A 19,082-nucleotide genomic window follows, 5' to 3' on the forward strand; every position below is an offset into this window, starting at 1 on the left:
AATATACAACATACAACAGCAAACCCATAGTTGAAAAATATACCATGTCATCAGTGGTACAACCTTTATATTGTTTATTTTGTACAGAAATGTTTAATCCAACTTTATGTCATTTTGGGCCCATACACTTTGGTAGACTGGTTCTACCCTGTGATGTGTAAACACATCTCTGAGGGGCAGTTTCTGCACTCGGTTGGTGGATTAGCTAGTGAACAAGTGTCCAGCCTTGAACCTGAATTGCCCTCTTACTCAGATATATGTCTTTGAATAAACAAAACAGAAAGGCCATGAAAGATCTGAACAGGCTGTTCCATGAATGTTGGGAGAATCCAAACCCCGAAACAAAGTTGTAGTCTGTTATGATTTAGTCACCCTCTAAATATGTTTCGTTAAGCAGTTAAGCATATTTCTTGTGTACATATTATATTGTTATTCAAATTGAAGTTTATTTTAAAAGAAGACATTGTTCTTAAGGGGGGTGTCTTTATTGTAGTACTGTACAAAATGAAATAGATTCTTTAGAATGAGGAGAACATGGAGAACACAGGAGGAGTGCTACAGTGCTAACCGCAGCACCACCGTGCTGCCCAGGAAACACATTAAGCAACATAAAATGTAAACAAAAAACAAAAGAACAGCTCCAGGGTGACATCTCCACTGTGCATGTGTGAATATGTGTGTGTGTCTACATATGCACTTAGAAAGCTCTAATGCTTCTTACTATATGATCTGGATACAATTTATTCCATTTTTGCATTTGACTTCTTGTACCACGCTTGGTGCTCTGGGGATTTAGCTTGTTTCCAGAGTCTAGTCTGTTTCAATGCCATTGAGCGAAGCATTTAAACATGTGTCTACTCCTAACATTGATTTCTACATTTGTATTCATTTCCGTTTACCCTAACTTGTGGTCTATTTCTAACCAAAAATATGAAAAACACGATAGGCTAAAAAATGCTTTCAGGAAACAGGTTTCCACCTATACAGGCCTGTCTATGTCTATGTCGCCCATACTATAATTCCTCATTTTTTGAGAAACATTTTGTACCCAATATTATGTAATGTATACTAGTATTATTATAATATTTACAATGCGATAACAAAAGTACAAGAGAAATCACTCCACAGTTAAATTGATCCATAAAGCCCCATCCCTCTCCCAGGAGCTCGCCCCCTCCCTCAGAGGCCATAGGCTCCCTGTGTACCCTTCACAGTCTGGGCGGTGGCGAGATCAGGCGTCCTCGCTCTGGCCATGCCCCGTTACCGCCGTCGCCTAGGAAACGGGGCGTGGAGAACGCGTCCGTGAAGCAGGTGACCGACGCGATTGGCTGAAGCGTCGCATGATGCAGAAGCGTGCCATCGTTCCATCGGTCCTAGTGAGCGGCGTGACGGGGAGACCGGCTGTCTGTGCTGCACCGGGAGGCTGGGAACAAGTCACCATCACACCTCCGTCTCAAGATTATCCTGTCACCAATCCAAGGTAAGTCCGCTTTATCCCCTCAACACAGTACCTTTAAAGAGGCTTGTCAGGGCAGCACTGACGACAGCATCCAGACCAGGACGCGCGTCGGTGGGGGCGAAAGCCGCGACAAAGCCGCTCCAGTGAGCCGAGTGCGGCTTAGATCCTCCTGTAGGAGACTCAGATAATTTACCAGCGGGAACAGACAGCAGCATGGGTGTTTCTCTACCCCCATAAAGTCATCTCAATCTTAATATTTACAGCCATTGGAGACTTTTACCTCCAGGGTAGCTACTAGCTAATTAAGAATTTATCAAATTAAAAAGAATATTGTTGTGGTTGTTATTATGATGTTTCTTATGGTGTTTCTCTGTAGAGAGCGGAGTGAGTCACCACAATACTTTCCAGTGGTTAGCTGCAATCTGTTAGTTCTTCTTCATTTACACAGTTTAACAATATTTCAAGTACTAATTAACTAAATGAATCACCTAGCCTGGTTTAAAGAAAAGTCAACTTTTAGTAATAAAGTAGGCCGAAACATTCATGAAACGTATCAGTTAAGAATTATATTTCATGATTCCTCTGACTTAAATTGATGATTAGGCTATAATGAGATTTTTCTAAATAGTTTATACAGTGTTTTTGTTTATTATTATTATTATTATTATTATTATTATTATTATTATTAATATTATTATTTTATTGGTTTAAATTCAGCTTCTGGTTATTTCTTGAAGCATACTTGTGTTGGAAATCGAGGAAATCAATTCTGCACAATTGTTGGCCTGAAAGTAGGAAGAATAGGATTGATTTGGATACAATTATTACATTTTAAACTAATAAACCATAATCCATCATTAATGTGCCACATAGGATTGTTAGTGCAGTAAAGAAACTTTAAAGCCATGTTTTTTTTGCTTAATATTTTTTGGTGGTTACTGTATTTAGGCTTTGGGCAGCATAGGTGTCTTTCTGTGTGTAATGTACTTCCTGGTGTGTCTATGAAAACGTCGTCTGTAACAGAATGTTCCAATGGTCTTTACCCACCACACCACTTTATTGCAAGTGTTTGAAATGAGCAACAGTTGGAAGTATAGAGAATGTGGGGGGATTGGATTGTCATTCACTTTCTGGCAATACAAATGAAAACAACTCTCTAACATCATTTATATGAAAGAAATGAGAAGTACATCGATTCGAGAGGGAGGTTCATCTCTGATTACAAAGAGTCAAAATACTAAATGTAATGGCAGAATAACTGAATTACACAAGAACACATCAAATAGATGGTCTGTCCTGCACTGGAAATTACATTTATGTGAAAGCTGAAAGCATAATAAAAGATCAGAATAATAATACATGATAATAAAAATAAATAAAAGTAGGTATTCATTATGTAGAATAGCCCAAGGATGATTTAGTTTAACTGGATTATTATTAACAGGAGGTGCAGCTACATTGTGCTATACATTGTTGGATGGTTTAAACAAGAAAAGTATATCATATTTCACAAGATGATTGTAAGTTTTGTTTGAAAGTGATAACTAACTGACTGATGAGGTTAAAAGTGCAATATTTCCCTTTGAACTGGACTTGTGGAGTGTAAAGTAGCAATCTTTATCTCTCATCTTGATAAATATAGTTGAATAACTGTAGGGAACCCTACTTGCCAAGCCTCTTGTTGGTTTTCTGTTTTTTTTGCTGTTCTTTTTTTTTACTTAATGTATTTCAACTGTAATTGTTTTCTTCTCTCAACATGTGCTAAATAAATAAAAATGAGATCAAAATATCAAGTAAATACTATAAACATACTGATTTTTGATTCCATTGTGGTTGTGTTTCCTATGATCACCCCATGACTTGCTCACGTTATGAATGCTTTAGTTTTCCACATGTTGTTATGTAAAGGTGTGCAGCTTCTCCCGTCTTACGTAACCCCACTGTGTTATTCTGTAGCTCTGTTTCACCATGCTGACCCGTCTGTTCCGTATGCACGGCCTCCTGGTGGCCTCCCACCCCTGGGAGGTGATCGTCGGCACAGTCACCCTCACCATCTGTATGATGTCCATGAACATGTTCACTGGCAATGACCAGATCTGTGGCTGGAACTTTGACTGCCCCAAAACAGAGGAGGTGAGTGAATGAGATGTTCAACAATATGTTATCCGTAGTAGAGTATCCACCACACAATGTAAAGTAGGTCACTGACCTATTTGAAAGAGCCTCAGGACTGTCCTCCCACTTGCAATTCAGATTATATGTTACACTTAAGTAGTGACAGTATTTCAATATTTTTACTAACCCCACAGCTCTGACACAATGCCTTTAACGCCATTAAAAATAAAATGCATTGTCATGAGCAATAGCTATAAATCCTAAAGAACATCATACATTTTTAGCAGCAGTGGAGTCATGATTCTGGTGATAGATAGAAGTCAGTCAGCTAGTCAGTCCACTACTTTGCTGCAGACAGAAATATCTCACCCTCATGTTCTGGATATATTCCCATGAAACTTGGTACTGATATTAAGGATGTGTCCACATAACTTTAACAGTCTGACTTCTCATCTGGCACCTTATCACTTACTGGCGTTTTCACTGGTTGCCTGGAAATCTTGTGACAACAAGACTACAGAAAGTTACTGCTCCCAGTCAACAAAGAGTCTAGCACATCAGAACAGACTAGAGTGCACTGTATTGTACATCATCCTGGTCCCAGGCCAGTACGACAGCTGTGAATCCAGTAAGATCACATTACAATCAGTCTCTGAAAATAGCATTAAGCACCATCACTGTAATATACTTAACAAATACAAAATGTTGAGCTTTGACAACTTAATCATGTTTTCAAATATCCGCCTAATGCATAAAATCATCGACAATGCAGCACCCCCCCCCCTGAAAAACTTTGTGCAGCCTTGCTCTGAAGCTCTCGATAGAACCCTAAGATCAGTAACACAGGGGGACTGCAGCGTTCCAAAAGGCAAAATTGCTTTCTCCCATTCAGCATTCTCCTGCAAAACCATTAGTGAGTGGAATAGACTTTCAGAGCACCTCAAAACACCACTGACTACCTCTGTGTCACTCGTAACATCAAATACTGGATTCTGACTCAGCAGTCGTGCCAGCACTGAGTCAGGGTACATAGGATACCAATGTGGGTAGCCTCATTCTTACAGAGCATTCTCATCCTTGAAATATAGTGCCAGTATCAAACTGAAACTGCAGTAGGCTACTGTGGTGGGTACCTCCAGGGATGGGGCTACCCTCGTGGGTGGCTCCATCCCTGTGGAGCTTGACTTAGGCCCTTTAGTCCCTCTTAAATACTAATTGCACTGAACTATAAGCACTTTATGTTAAATCCTACGTACTTGAATATCTGTTTTATTTGAAATATCCAGACCATGTGCACTTTAGGTAGGCATTATACGTGTTTCTGCCCTTTATAAAGTGTCCTATGTACTTGAATAGTCATTTTAAATATTCAGAACATCTCAGCGCACCTTAAGTAGGCTTTGTAATTAACGTGTTGTTTATTTTTAATTGCCATGTTGTCACAGTCCCTGTTGTATTTTATTGTACCTATCTTACCTTGTTTTATTGTACCAAGGACTACAGATGGAAATTAGCGGCTCCGCTAAATCTGGTGCAGCCATCTTTTTATTTTCTTTTAATAATTAATGCCACTGCACACTGTCCTTATACCTAATAAATAAACAAGGTTAATGTCTAACCGTAGCTGTCTGTGAGACATTTGCAAATCTTTGGTTACCGTCTAGACACAAACCTGTTTTAAGTCTTAGTGTTAAGCTAAGCTAAGCTAAGCTAACCAGATGCTGGCTGTAGCCTTATATATGTGAATGGTTTCAATCTGAACATCTGACTCTCTGTAAGAAAGTGAATAAGGATAGTTTCCAAAATGTCCTTTAAGTTTGTCATTGAGTTGTATGCCTTACCTAACCATGCATGATAAATATCTGTGACCTTTACACTGATCTCATTTTCCATTCTTTTTACAGCAAATTCTGAGCAGCGATATCATCATCCTTACCATCACACGTTGCATCGCCATCGTCTATATTTACTTTCAGTTCCAGAACTTGAGACAACTGGGGTCCAAATATATTTTAGGTAAAATACTTAGATGTGTCTGAGATGTCAAATAAGACTAAGATGCTGTTAACTAGCCAGATTAATCTAAAATGTACCTCATCTACTCTTTTGCAGGCATCGCAGGCCTTTTTACCATATTCTCAAGCTTCGTATTCAGTACCGTGGTTATTCACTTTCTTGATAAAGAGCTTACAGGCCTGAAGTAAGGACACCCTCTGCATAATGTCATGTCTTACCAGTATCTCTGTTTAAAAACTCCAGTTGATTGTTCTGTTTGCTCCTCCAGTGAGGCTTTGCCGTTCTTCCTGCTTCTCATCGACCTCTCCAAAGCATGTGCTCTTGCCAAGTACGCCTTGAGCTCCAGTTCTCAGGTATGAAGAAATATTCTCATCATTTTGCAGCATTTCACGTGATATTCAACAGTAGCCCTGACTAGTATATTGTATTATTACTTTTTCAGGATGAAGTGAGAGACAACATTGCTCGTGGCATGGCAGTACTGGGACCTACATTCACTCTGGACGCCCTGGTGGAGTGCTTAGTGATTGGGGTGGGAACCATGTCAGGTACCTGCTGCCATTTAAAGTATTTTTTGTGTCACTACACACCATCACTGTCAGTGTGGTTACAGAGGTTACACAGGCTTTCAACAAGACACAACAGTGAAACACTATTTCCTGTTAGCTGTTACTATAAGTTACTCTTTAAGAACCTGTAACCCATGTTCCGATTGCTTCATTTTGGTGTCACAAATATGGTAGTAACAACACTGGTGTTGTGTGTTCTGTTATATTAAAGTTGGATGAGACAGAACAGAGCTTTAAGCTGTCGGTATGTTTTAAAGAAAATGCTTGTCTGATTGCCAAACAGCGTTGTAAGGCAGACAAGACAACTTGGAGCTAATGGTGACGAAGAAGAACTGTTGTGTTTCCTCACGTCACCTGTGTCTTGCCCGGTGTGGCATTCGAACACACCGCAAAGATTACAGCTGACAATCGACTAGCACGTCCGTTCTGCGCCTGCATGAGAGGAATTAACTGTCGATACTAGAAGGCAGCAGTAGACTGGTATCATCATAAAAAAAGGGAAACACGAAGGCCGACAGGACGGATTCAAGATGCTAACCAGTTAGCACATTAACAACACAGCTTGATATTGAAAGAACAAATAATATGCGTATATTCGAAAATGATCTCCACAAAACAATTTGCTTGGTGTGTTGAGGTGGGAAAGTTTGCAGGGTATGAATCCTTTTTCCTGTCTAACCAGTCCATCGTGTCTCTATGTCCCGCCCCTTGCTGTGACAGCAGACTTTGATTATCTGTCATGTATCTTTCAGGTGTGCGACAGTTGGAAATCATGTGCGGCTTTGGCTGCATGTCTGTCTTGGCCAACTACTTTGTGTTCATGACTTTCTTCCCTGCGTGCGTCTCACTGGTGCTCGAGGTGAAGTTGCAGTGCATCATGTAAATGTACAATGTATGTACGTGTGTGTTAATGTCACGTTAATTGATCATGTTGTGTTTGCTTATGAAGTTGTCCCGTGAGAGTCAGGAGGGCCATCCTATCTGGCAGCTGAGCCACTTCTCCAGAGTGATGGAGGAGGAGGAGGACAACAAACCCAACCCTGTAACCCAGAGAGTCAAAATGATCATGGTAACACCCCTCTCACTTTCTTAGTTTCCTTGTTTCCATTTGAACATGAGTGTGATTTATAATCCCTGCTCTCTGTGCAGTCCCTGGGCCTGGTGATGGTTCATGCTCACAGCCGCTGGATCGCTGAGCCCTTGTCCATCAACACCACAGTGGGCATCCCACGGGTCGGCATGGAGCTGGACCACCTCTCACCCAGGAGGATTGAGCCAGAGAAACCACTTTGGCACTTCTACCTCACCAGGTGTGGCTCGTGATTTACATGCTTTTAACTTGGTGTTGGCGTGTGCGTGCTACTCTGCTTTTTCATGCAGTGATTCAGAGCATTGGCTGTCCTCTGAAATTAACGCTATGCACTATCCACAAGACACAAGACACAATTAAGCTCATGAACAGTGGAGGCTGTAGGTCAGGATGCAAAGTAAGAAAAGGTACAAGCAACACTTGTGGTACGACTTTATAGACCAAAGATTACCTTCTCTATTTCATGATCTCTTAATTATCTTAAAGTGCAATTCCGACATAAAGCCATCCCACTGTCTTTATCGACACTTGCTTACGTCAAATTGAGGTGTTTTTTTTTTCCGTTTATGACCTATTAACGGAGAAATCCGGTAACAGCTGGAACGCGGCTAACACTGATTAGCTCGGTGCAGTACGGTGAAGGCATTAAAAAGTCTTTTTTAACCACTATTTCTGCTCAAAACTACTAAAACAGCCAACCTCTGCAGCAGCATGAGAAGAGTCCCTACACAGAAAACAAAGCACCAATGGGCTCCTTCCTTTTGGATTGACTTTGGTAATCCACTTGAATGGACTTTACTATGAGTAAGTTTACAATAAATTTTACTATAAGTATAGGACATGATGTTACACACCGGCTAGTCTGGTTTAACCCATACATTGTTGGGATTTATTCCTCCTCTTGCTCCCCTTCCGCTATCTGCATGTTACCATTCTTCAAACCCCTTCATTGCGGTAAATAACAACAGCCTCTGAGCTAGCAACCTACATTTAGTTAGCCAGCACTAAGATAATAAGACATTTAAGCTGTGTTCCCAAAAGACAAAAGTGTTGGTGTCAGAATGAAACGTATCTCTTATCGGTTCCTCCTGATGTCTGAGCACATCAAAGTGTATATGTAAGATAAGGAACCATAAAAAACATCAAAACAATTGTTCAACCAAGGCCAGCCTTTGCTTCTGAAATCCGAAATAAAACTTATTTATCATTGTTGTTTTGCCTCTTCCCCTGCAGGATGATAACCATGGACATAGAGCAGGTGATCTGTCTGGCCTTGGCCCTGCTGTTGGCTATCAAGTACATCTTCTTTGAGCAGGTTGAAATGGAGTCTACGCTGTCACTGAAGAACCCCATCACCATGTCCGCCCCCGCCCTGACCACACGACGGCCTGTTGAGAGCTGCTGCAGGAAGGAGCCGTGCCCTCCCCGACCCCTCCAAGCCCAGAGTGAGGCTGCCCCGGCACCTGCCAACAATTCAGAGCGAGGTGTGTTTGCGCTCCGTGATGAAGCTGTAGCAGATGTTCTTGTGTAGCACCGTGATACCCAACTCTTACTTGTTTCCCTAGATGAGGTTATAAGGCCCTTGTCTGCCCCAACCGCTGATCCCCAGCCAAAGAGCTTCTTTGTCGTGGGGGAGGAAGAGGAGGGGCTCAAGTCTGAGACCAATCAGCCGAGTCTTCCCCCAAAGCCCAGAGACCTGGACGAATGTGTTGCCGTCCTCAACAACCCTGAAGTAAGACGCTGTATAGAGCTTAGTCACTCCACTCTCTCTTTGAAGCTGAACCAATTAGACCATGATGCCAATAGTAAAGACACTCACACTGATTCCACTGGGTCTGTGTGGCCCCACATCTACTCAGCTCACCACTTTGTTGGACAACACTGCTGCTGCAACTGAAGATTATTTTCATTATTAATTAATCTGTTCATTATTTTTCTCATTTTAAAGAGTAGTTGTTTGGTTTATGAAATCAGGAAAAATGTGGATCAGTGTTTCCCGAAGCCCAAGACACGTCCTCACGTGTCTTTTTTGGGTCACAACTCAAAGATATTCCGTTTACTTTCATAGAAGAGGAAAAGAACCAGAAAATATTTTCACTTAAAATGCTGCAATCAGAGAATTTGGAGATTTTTTCTTAAAAGATGACTCAAACCGATCCATCAATTGTCAAGATACGGTAGTTGGTGATTCATTTAATGATTGACAACTAATTGATTAATTGACTTATTGTTGCAGCTCTAGACAGAACAAAGTGGTCCCCATCATATGCCAGTTGAGGATCTAGTACAGATGCCACAACAACACGTGAAGTAGAGCAGACACTTTTATCCAGTGGTGAAGAAGAACTCAGCACAGAAAATGATCTGTGCACAAGCATCTTTGCACCGGCTTGTTAAAATGAACGCTGCAGCAGCCGGGGTGGATCTGACCTGTGGTCCTTTGCTGCATGCTCCCTCTCTCTCTGTCTCTGTCTCTCTCTCTCTATCTCTCTCTTTCTCTGTCTCTGTCTCTCTCTCTGTCTCTCTCTCTCTCTCCCATTTACACACAAAAGCATACCGTACTGCACACCGTACTGCAAGCAGGGTGACAGACAGGAGTCTGTCAACAAACAACGCCCAGAATTTTCAAGGTGGAATGTTTTCTTTTCATGTCACTTGTACATAAGTTAAGTAAAGTAAGTAAATCAAACTACAACTATTATGCATTTCTCACTAAGAGGAAGACCGACACACTGTATCACTGATCAGCTGATTACCTGTGATCTAAACCCATTCAGAGTGATACTTCACCTCCAGAGTCTCCTAAATCCCTCTGGGGCTTTTTTTTTGTAATGAAACACAGAGAGTGAACAGACATTTGAGAGGGCGGGCCCTGAAACCTTACTACCAGCCACATTTTACACTAATGGAAACACGCCTAATAGTGAGTCCCTGCCTGATTGTGTCTGCTGCAGCTGGGGGCTCGTTTCCTGAGTGATGCTGAGGTGATGCAGCTGGTCAACTCCAAACACATCCCTGCTTACAAACTGGAGGCTGTGATGGAGAGACCAGAGAGAGGAGTGGCCATACGAAGACAGATGATATCTGCCAAACTTCCCTCTCCTTCTGCCCTCTCCACCCTCCCGTACATCGACTATGACTACTCCAAGGTGAAGACACACACACACACACACACACACACACACACACACACACACACACACACAAATTGCAGTTCTCTTGGTAGTAGGACAGAATGATAAATCGCATTCACACTGACATTACGATGTAATCAAACGGAATTTTAAGCGACAGTTATAGTTATGTTTTTTGATGCTACACAATCATGCTCTTCAATGTTTCTGTTCTTTTGGTTTTCCAGGTCATGGGCACCTGCTGCGAGAATGTGATTGGCTACATGCCCGTACCAGTAGGTGTGGCTGGACCGCTGCATCTGGATGGGAAGCAGTTCCAGGTTCCCATGGCAACCACAGAGGGCTGCTTAGTTGCCAGCACCAATCGCGGTTGTAGAGCAATCGCTGTGAGTTATTATTATATTATTGTTCAAAGACTCAGTTATTACAGGACAAATACTAGGATGGACAAAATTATGAAAACAGTCATCAACATATGAATAGTTAATATCCAGCCTTCTTTACAGTTGTCCACTGTTTACTTCATTCTGACACATAAAGTATTGCTAACTGGCACTGGGCTGGAGATGAGGCTCTTTTTATCCACTTCTGACTTACAGTTACATTTTTTTGTTACAATTACTGATGTGGAGTAGTAGCAGTGCAGAATCCTCAAAATGTTCAATCCGGACTGAAATTGCATTAGATCCTGAATAGACATTAATGTTTAAGCACACTGGAGTGGCTTTTTTGAAATGGTTTTTAAATGAGAGCGAAGCCTTTTGCTCTTTGTGTCCGGCAACAGTTATGTCTGATCGGGGCCTCAGTGAGCAACAATAATTTAACTTTGAAAAGAAAAACATATCTAGCTGCCTTTTCTATTAATTTAGAATCCTCTGCAGTACTGTGAATACTCTTCTGATAATGTGTTAACATGTACTGTATCCTACTTGTGCTGCTGTAGTTGGGAGGCGGAGCCAGTTGTCGTATCTTGGCTGACAGCATGACTCGAGGACCCGTAGTGAGGCTGCCTTCCGCCTGCCAGGCTGCTGAGGTCAAGGCCTGGCTGGAGAGCACAGACGGTTTTCAGGCCATCAAAGAGGCCTTTGACAACACCAGCAGGTAAAACATGAAACCTTACATGGGCAGAGCTAAAATTTTTGGACTCAGTGTCCGTTGTGTGGCTGCATGTTTCATTTGTGTGAATGAGTCTGTGGTTACTGTTGGCAGGTTTGCTCGGCTCCAGAAGCTACTGGTTGGTCTGGCTGGGAGAAATCTCTACATCCGCTTTCATTCCAAGACTGGAGATGCTATGGGGATGAATATGATCTCTAAGGTTACTGTTTAATAATGACTGTGTGTATGTGTGTGTGTGTGTGTGTGTGTGCGCGTGCGTGCATGCATGCGTGCGTGCGTGCGTGAGAGAGAGTGTGAGTAGAGATTGTTTTATACCCCTGGGGCATTTAAGATAGTCCTAATGTCCTTAAGGACCTTGTTTAACGGATAATTGTTCTGCCTGCAGGGTACAGAGCAGGCTCTGAGCAGACTGCAGCAGCACTTCCCAGAGCTGCAGGTGGTGGCTGTCAGTGGAAACTACTGCACCGACAAGAAACCAGCTGCCATCAACTGGATTGAAGGCAGGGGCAAGTCTGCTGTCTGTGAGGCCACCATCCCTGCAAAAGTGGTTAGAGAGGTAGGAAGAGCCAGGGCTAAGAGAGAGCAGCTCACTGTAGTGGCCTTTAACAGAAATCTATAGTAATTCCAAACCAGGGGGTACTTGGGCACTGCTGTTTCTTATGTGACATTTATGTGAAAACAAGTTAGCAAGCAAGCACAGAATTTCACTGTAAACAAAAGTTATGAATAATGGTTGAAATGGTTAGCTAAAACTAATGGATAAATGGTTGAAATAGTTAGCTAAAACTTATGGATAAATGGTTGAAATAGTTAGCTAAAACTAATGGATAAACAGTGAAAATAGATAGATAGATAGATAGATAGATAGATAACTTTATTTATCCCAGAGGGGAAATAAGTTAATCGTAGCAACGGTACAAAGCAATCAGAAGTACACAAATAAAATAAAATACAAAATATGAACTACAATAAAAGTACAGTATTGCAGATAAACACTATATTACAATTTACTATGTAGATTTTAATGTGCAAGAGAGAGAAAGGTGCATTTCAGTGATATGTAACTTCGAGTAGTGTGAGTTTATTCCCTGAGCGCTGTGCAGCGTTGCCGTGCAGCGTTGCCGTGCAGCGTTGCCGTGCAGCGTTGCCGTGCAGCGTTGCCGTGCAGCGCTGCCGTGCAGCGTTGCCGTGCAGCGTTGCCGTGCAGCGTTGCCGTGCAGCGTTGCCGTGCATGCCGTGCATGCCGTGCAGCGTTGCCTTGCATGCCGTGCAGCGTTGCCGTGCAGCGTTGCCGTGCAGCGTTGGCGTGCAGCGTTGCCGTGCAGCGTTGCCGTGCAGCAACGCCGTGCAGCAACGCCGTACAGCAACGCCGTGCAGCAACGCCGTGCAGCAATGCCGTGCAGCAATGCCGTGCAGCAATGCCGTGCAGCAACGCTGCAGTCTGCTACAGTCTGATGGCAGCAGGAAGGAATGATTTTCTGTGCCGTTCTTTAAGGCAGGCAAATACCGGTTGTTAGCTAAAACTAATGGATAAACCCGAAATAGCTTAAACTAAATGATACATGGTTGAAATAGTTAGCTAAAAGTAGCCTAGTGGATACATGGTTGAAGCATTCAGTTTCACTCTTAGTAGTAGTAGTAGCAGTAGTAGTAGTACTGAACCAAACGTTGCTTGAAAATGAGCTTCATCTCATATTAACTCAGAAAACTCATGTTGGCTCGTTTCTGTGTTTCAGGTTTTGAAAACGACGACAGCAGCGCTGGTGGAGGTGAACATCAGTAAGAACCTGGTGGGCTCTGCCATGGCAGGTAGCATCGGTGGATACAACGCACACGCAGCCAACCTGGTGGCTGCCATCTACATAGCCTGTGGACAGGTGAAGTAGCTCTGAGGAAATACTATGCATCTCTTTATTTCGATGTATTCTTGTATTCATGTAGTAATGATGCGTCTGTGTGCACATGTGTCCTCCAGGATCCCGCTCAGTCAGTGGGCAGCAGTAACTGCATTACCCTGATGGAGGCGTCAGGGCCAACAGGGGAGGACCTTTACATAACCTGCACCATGCCCTCCATAGAGCTGGGCACTGTAGGAGGAGGCACCAACCTGCCCCCCCAGCAAGCCTGCCTCCAGGTACACACACACACACACACACACACACACACACACACACACACACACACACACACACACACACACACACACACACACACACACACACACACACACACACCAGACACCTTTTTTAAGGTGGGGTTGTATAAGGTAACTATCAATAGTGTGTTACCTACAGTAGATGACGGTTAGCACTCCACCAGTTTGGAGAAATAGACAGGAGCACTGACAGAAGCTGAGCTATGCGCTGCTATGGACGGGGGCAGCAGTTTGCTTGAGCAGTGGCAGCTGTCTCGATGGCACTGCTGCAGCTCGCACGCACCACACCAGCAGCAGTTGCTGCTGCAACCCTGCCTGCCTTTCTGCATTGAATTTCAATATGATAATGGTCATAAATAATAGCCCTGCTGCTGCGTGGAATCTGGCCCTGGCTTTAGCCACCTAAAAAAAGCAGACCTTTAAAAAATCCACGAGTTTAAATGTTCTGTATTTAGAATATATTCAAAGCTCTACCTTGCTGTCAGATGACTTTCCTCCAGTTTCCACAGAAGTTTCCCCTCCCTCTCTTCCAGCTGTTCAGTGTCCCTCTGCAAAAGTTCTTCTTTTGTATACTCCGGCTTATGAAGGATCCTCCTGTCTACACAGTGAAAGCATTTCACCGTCACTGTCATAATCACTCTACAATTTTCTTGTATTTGTTTATTAATAAACCGCAGAAAGTTTGAAGCAAACAGCTGATCTTTGAGTGACCCAGCTGTGCTCATGCACAGGAATATGTTGAGAAAATGTAGTGCCAAAGGAAAGAGCTGCCTGAAGGTAAGGTAAAGCAGTGATTTAAGTATGTTTTGCTACCCCCATCCACAGCAGCTTCTGTGTCACTACTCCTGTCTGCTTCTGCAAACTGGCAGCTAACGGTCATCTACAGTGGGTAACACACTGACTATGGATAAGAACCTCATACAACCACTCTGCAAAATAGCTGAACCGTCTCTTGTATGTAATTGTTAATTGGCTTCATTTGTGTGTGTGTGTGTGTGTGTGTGTGTGTGTGTGTGTGTGTGTGTGTGTGTGTGTGTGTGTGTGTGTGTGTGTGTGTGTGTGTGTGTGTGTGTGTGTGTGTGTGTGTGTGTGTGTGTGTGTGTGTGTGTGTGTGTGTGTGTGTGTGTGTGTGTGTGTGTGTGTGTGTGTGTGTCTCTGTGTGTGTGTGTGTCTCTGTGTGTGTGTGTGTGTGTGTGTGTGTGTGTGTGTGTGTGTGTGTGTGTGTGTGTGTGTGTGTGTGTGTGTGTGTGTGTGTGTGTGTGTGTGTGTGTGTGTGTGTGTGTGTGTGTGTGTGTGTGTGTGTGTGTGTGTGTGTGTGTGTGTGTGTGTGTGTGTGTGCGCAGATGCTGGGTGTGCAGGGAGCCTGTCAGGACTGTCCAGGGGAGAATGCCCGGCAGCTGGCCAAGGTTGTGTGTGCCACCGTGCTGGCTGGAGAGCTCTCACTGATGGCTGCTCTGGCTGCCGGCCACCTGGTCAAGAGTCACATGACACACAACAGGTAAGTTTAAATTACAGATTCACGTAAGTAATTTTGTCTACACAGACATCAGAAAGATACGCCAAAGACAGAAGGGTCATTACAGACACTGTAATGTTTTTGCCATGTACAGTACTGTGCAAACGTTTTAGACTACTGAGGTGAGGTTGTGTAAGACAGTTTCATGTCACAGGTCATACACCATGGCAAGACTGAGCACAGCAATAAGACACAAGGTAGTTCTACTGCATCAGCAAAGTCTCTCCCAACACAGATTTCAAAGCAGACTGGGGTTTCAAGATGTGCCGTTCAAGCTCTTTTGAAGAAGAACAAAGAAACAGGCAAGGTTAAAGGTTGGTAGACACAGTGGTCGGCCAAGGAAACTTGTGTAGCATATGAAAGACACATCAAGCTTATTTCCCGTCCAGTAGTGCCATCAGCTCAGAACTGGCAGAAAGCAGTGGGACCCAGGTCCACCCATCTACTGTCCCGAGGAGTCTGGACAGAAACCAGTGGGACAGGTCCACCCATCTACTGTCCTGAGGAGTCTGGACATAAACCAGTGGGACCCAGGTCCACCCATCTACTGTCCTGAGGAGTCTGGACAGAAACCAGTGGGACAGGTCCACCCATCTACTGTCCTGAGGAGTCTGGACAGAAACCAGTAGGACCCAGGTCCACCCATCTACTGTCCTGAGGAGTCTGTACAGAAACCAGTGGGACCCAGGTCCACCCATCTACTGTCTTGAGGATCTCTGGACAGAAACCAGTGGGACCCAGGTCCACCCATCTACTGTGCTGAGGAGTCTGGACAGAAGTGGTCTTCATGGAAGAGTCTCAGCAAAAAAGCCAAACCTACGACGTGGAAACAAGGCCAAGAGACTCAACTGTGCATTAAAACATAGGAACTGGGATACAGAAAAATGTCAGCAGGGTCTCTGGACTGATGAGTCCAAATGTGAAATATCTGGCTGTAGCAAAAGGCAGTTTGTTCACCGAAGAGCTGGAGAGCGCTACAATAATGAGTGTCTGCAGGAAACAGTGAAGCATGATGGAGGTTCATGCACGTTTGGGGCTGCATTTCTGCAAATGGAGTTGGAGATTTGGTCAGGATTAATGTTGTCCTCAATGCTGAGAAATACAGAAGATACTTATCCATCATGCAGTATTATCAGGGAGGCGTGTGAGTGGCCCCAAATGTATTCTGCAGCAGGACAACAAGCCCAAACATACAGCCAATGTCATTCAGAACTATCTTCAGCGTAAAGAAGAAGTCCTGATGAAGTGATGGTGTGGCCCCCACAGAGCCCTGATCTCAACATCATCCAGTCTGTCTGGGATAACATGAAGAGACAGAAGGATTTGAGGAAGCCTACATCCACAGAAGATCCTGGGTTAGTTCTCCAAGATGTCCGGAACAACCTACAAGCTGAGTTCCTTCAAAAACTTTGTAAAAGTGAACCTAGAAGAATTGATGGTGTTCTGAAGGCAAAGAGTGGTCACACCAAATATTGATCTGATTTACATTTCTCTTCTGTTCAGTCACTGCATGTTGATGATTGATTGCAGTTTTTCACGCCTGCCTAAAACTGTTGCACAGTTGTGTATTTTGCGTATGGTGAGTTCTATCAATACTACAAAGTGTTGCAAATAAGCTCAGAGATCATTGTCCCAGAAAACATTGATATCCATCTCTGCAAATGTGTTTTTTTATTTATGTGTCTTTACAGGTACATTGACATATACACTGTACTTAACGTAGGATTTCAAGCTTTAGCTCATTTACGTTTTTCTTTTGAGGTTTTGAGAGAAAGCTCAGCACTGGCTGTAAACTAAGATACACTATAATGCTTGGGATGCAGGTGCATTTATTTATGGTGCAGACAAAGACTTGCCAGTCCTCATGGCCCAATGCTGGCTCACATCCTTACAGTGTGCTTTGCTTTGCAGGAGGCCCAGAATACAAGCTAACGTGGGTTAAAGCACGTGTTTAAGCCTTATTCAGCTGTGCTCTTAGCTTCCTGAACGCTCCGTCTAAGTGAGCTGCAGCAGTGAGGCCCTTCTTGAATCCTCGGATACTTACTTTCAAGTCTAATGTTTGTCTCATTATACCATTTACAGCCTTAGCTAAGTTGTCATACACAAAATAAATAAGTGTGTATTTGACATGATGAAATCTTATCCACATGTTTGTCTGCAGATCCAAGGTGAACCTACAGGAGACTCCAGGAACGTGCACCAAGAAAGCCTCCTGAGAGGCTGAGAGCAGCTCGGCCTCCTTTAGTCAGCCCAGTTACTGGACGGAGCAGTAAACCCAGAAAGATATGGACATTATGAAACTAATCATTCATGAAGAAAGCAGACCTCACATGTCTTCGAGTGCTTTCAAAGTGTCACTGGAGTGACCAATCTCTATGCTGGATATAAAAAGCTAATAGACTATTCATCTTCTCTTTGTGTTGATGGGGCTGGCCAGGAGCAATTAAATACTAACTTCTTTTATTTCCACATTTAAGAATGCTGTCAGGGTTTTGGGTTCAACTGAAATATCTCTGCTGTCATGTTGCCAAATGAAGCAATGTGAACACAGACACAATGAATGTGTGTGGCTGGGCTGAATTTAAGAATAAGGGCACATAGTGTCACAGCTGTGAATCAGCCCACACAGCTCAACAGCACTGCAAAGCAGACTCCTGGTTCAAACACAGCAAGACAGAAAGATTAACCATGACTTAGTAAAGGAATAAATGAAGAAGGGAATGATTGACTATCTGAATCAAATAGGCACTTTAATACTAACAGCAAGCCTCACTTAAAGGCTGAGTTCATCTCCTGCATGGATGTACAGAACCGAACAGGTGATACAAAATCCTGTTTGTGTCCCTCAAAGAAGGAGGGAGGATGAATAAATAATGCTTCAGGTGCCTGCACTGCTAATGGGACCATGTATCTGTTGGGATTACACTGTATAATTAAAGTAGAGAAACAGAACCAATGGCTCAACTCACCTCTGCACTGCATGTCCAGTACCAAAGAAAAACACTTTGACGATCAGTTTTTAAGCCCATTTACTGCAGATATGTGTGCACGCTCCTGTGGCGCTCCTTTTAATAACAAGGTCATGTGGTCACTGGTGTTGCAGTGACGGACTCTTTTAAAGTGCATTACCAAGCACCCTTCAAAATGTAATGTACTGCAGATGTGGTGCAGGTTAAATAATTCAGTTATAGTAAGTCTTCCTGTTGGACCAGTGGATGGCAAATATTTTGGATATATTTTGTAATAAATACAAAAGGACTTTACAATGAGCAGTTGTACTGTTTTGATTAATGCTTTACCATGATTTGCACATAAACAGTAAAGGCACAGTTGACACTGAAGAGCTAAGGTTTGTGTCCAAGGGTGCAGATCTAAGGATTGGGGGACACACAAAAGTGTTTTGCCCATATGCAACTCATACCATGCCATCATAAATCACAGCCTCGTAGAGGCTCATCATATCATTCAAAAAGTTCTGAACATGGAATCATTTACTGTTCATACTTTTCTTGTTTATTTGTCCTTAACCTTAACTGTTATATTAATATATCACCATTTTACTTAACTGTTATATTAGTAAATCATAATTGTACTTAACTGTGATATTAGTAAATCATCTTTTTTAGGGTCTTTAAAGGTCATGTTGTCATGAGCGGTACTGGGAGATACACAGAGAAACGGGACACAAATGCAGACACGGAAACAGTCAGGTTTTAACGAGTCTTTAATGACAAGTGCTATGTACAAGTGTGTGAGCAGGCGAAAAAGGAGTGGGGTCCAGAGGAAGGTGCTGCTATTCAGAGTCCAGTGAAGGTGAAGAAACAAACGACAACAAGATGATCACTGGAAAAACACGAACGGGTGGTAGGCAAACAGACAGGGAAACAGAATCACGGGAAACTAAAACAAAAA

General features: G+C 43.1%; 1 protein-coding gene across 1 annotated transcript; it reads left to right on the forward strand.

The window, feature by feature from the left end:
- The first annotated feature begins 1,395 nt into the window (after positions 1 to 1,395).
- hmgcra (3-hydroxy-3-methylglutaryl-CoA reductase a) lies at positions 1,396 to 18,262 on the forward strand. Its single transcript, XM_083911833.1, has 20 exons — positions 1,396 to 1,480; positions 3,416 to 3,592; positions 5,479 to 5,590; positions 5,687 to 5,774; positions 5,859 to 5,943; positions 6,033 to 6,138; positions 6,912 to 7,018; positions 7,109 to 7,228; positions 7,309 to 7,469; positions 8,483 to 8,733; positions 8,815 to 8,981; positions 10,204 to 10,398; positions 10,611 to 10,769; positions 11,327 to 11,484; positions 11,593 to 11,698; positions 11,885 to 12,055; positions 13,236 to 13,376; positions 13,475 to 13,633; positions 14,998 to 15,152; positions 17,332 to 18,262. Exons 2-20 carry the CDS (start codon positions 3,428 to 3,430, stop codon positions 17,384 to 17,386), a joined length of 2,661 nt encoding a protein of 886 aa, XP_083767959.1. The 5' UTR covers positions 1,396 to 1,480; positions 3,416 to 3,427; the 3' UTR covers positions 17,387 to 18,262.
- The last annotated feature ends 820 nt before the right edge of the window (positions 18,263 to 19,082 follow it).

This window comes from Echiichthys vipera (genome assembly GCF_963691815.1).
Source record: "Echiichthys vipera genome assembly, chromosome: 4".
Classification (NCBI taxonomy): domain Eukaryota; kingdom Metazoa; phylum Chordata; class Actinopteri; order Perciformes; family Trachinidae; genus Echiichthys; species Echiichthys vipera.

Coding starts and splice junctions, on each gene's coding strand:
- hmgcra (XM_083911833.1), top strand. CDS start 3,428: ATGCTGACCCGTCTGTTCCGTATGCACGGCCTCCTGGTGGCCTCCCAC. Junction 7,470..8,482: donor TGGCACTTCTACCTCACCAG/GTGTGGCTCGTG, acceptor CTTCCCCTGCAG/GATGATAACCATGGACATAG. Junction 12,056..13,235: donor CTGCAAAAGTGGTTAGAGAG/GTAGGAAGAGCC, acceptor TCTGTGTTTCAG/GTTTTGAAAACGACGACAGC.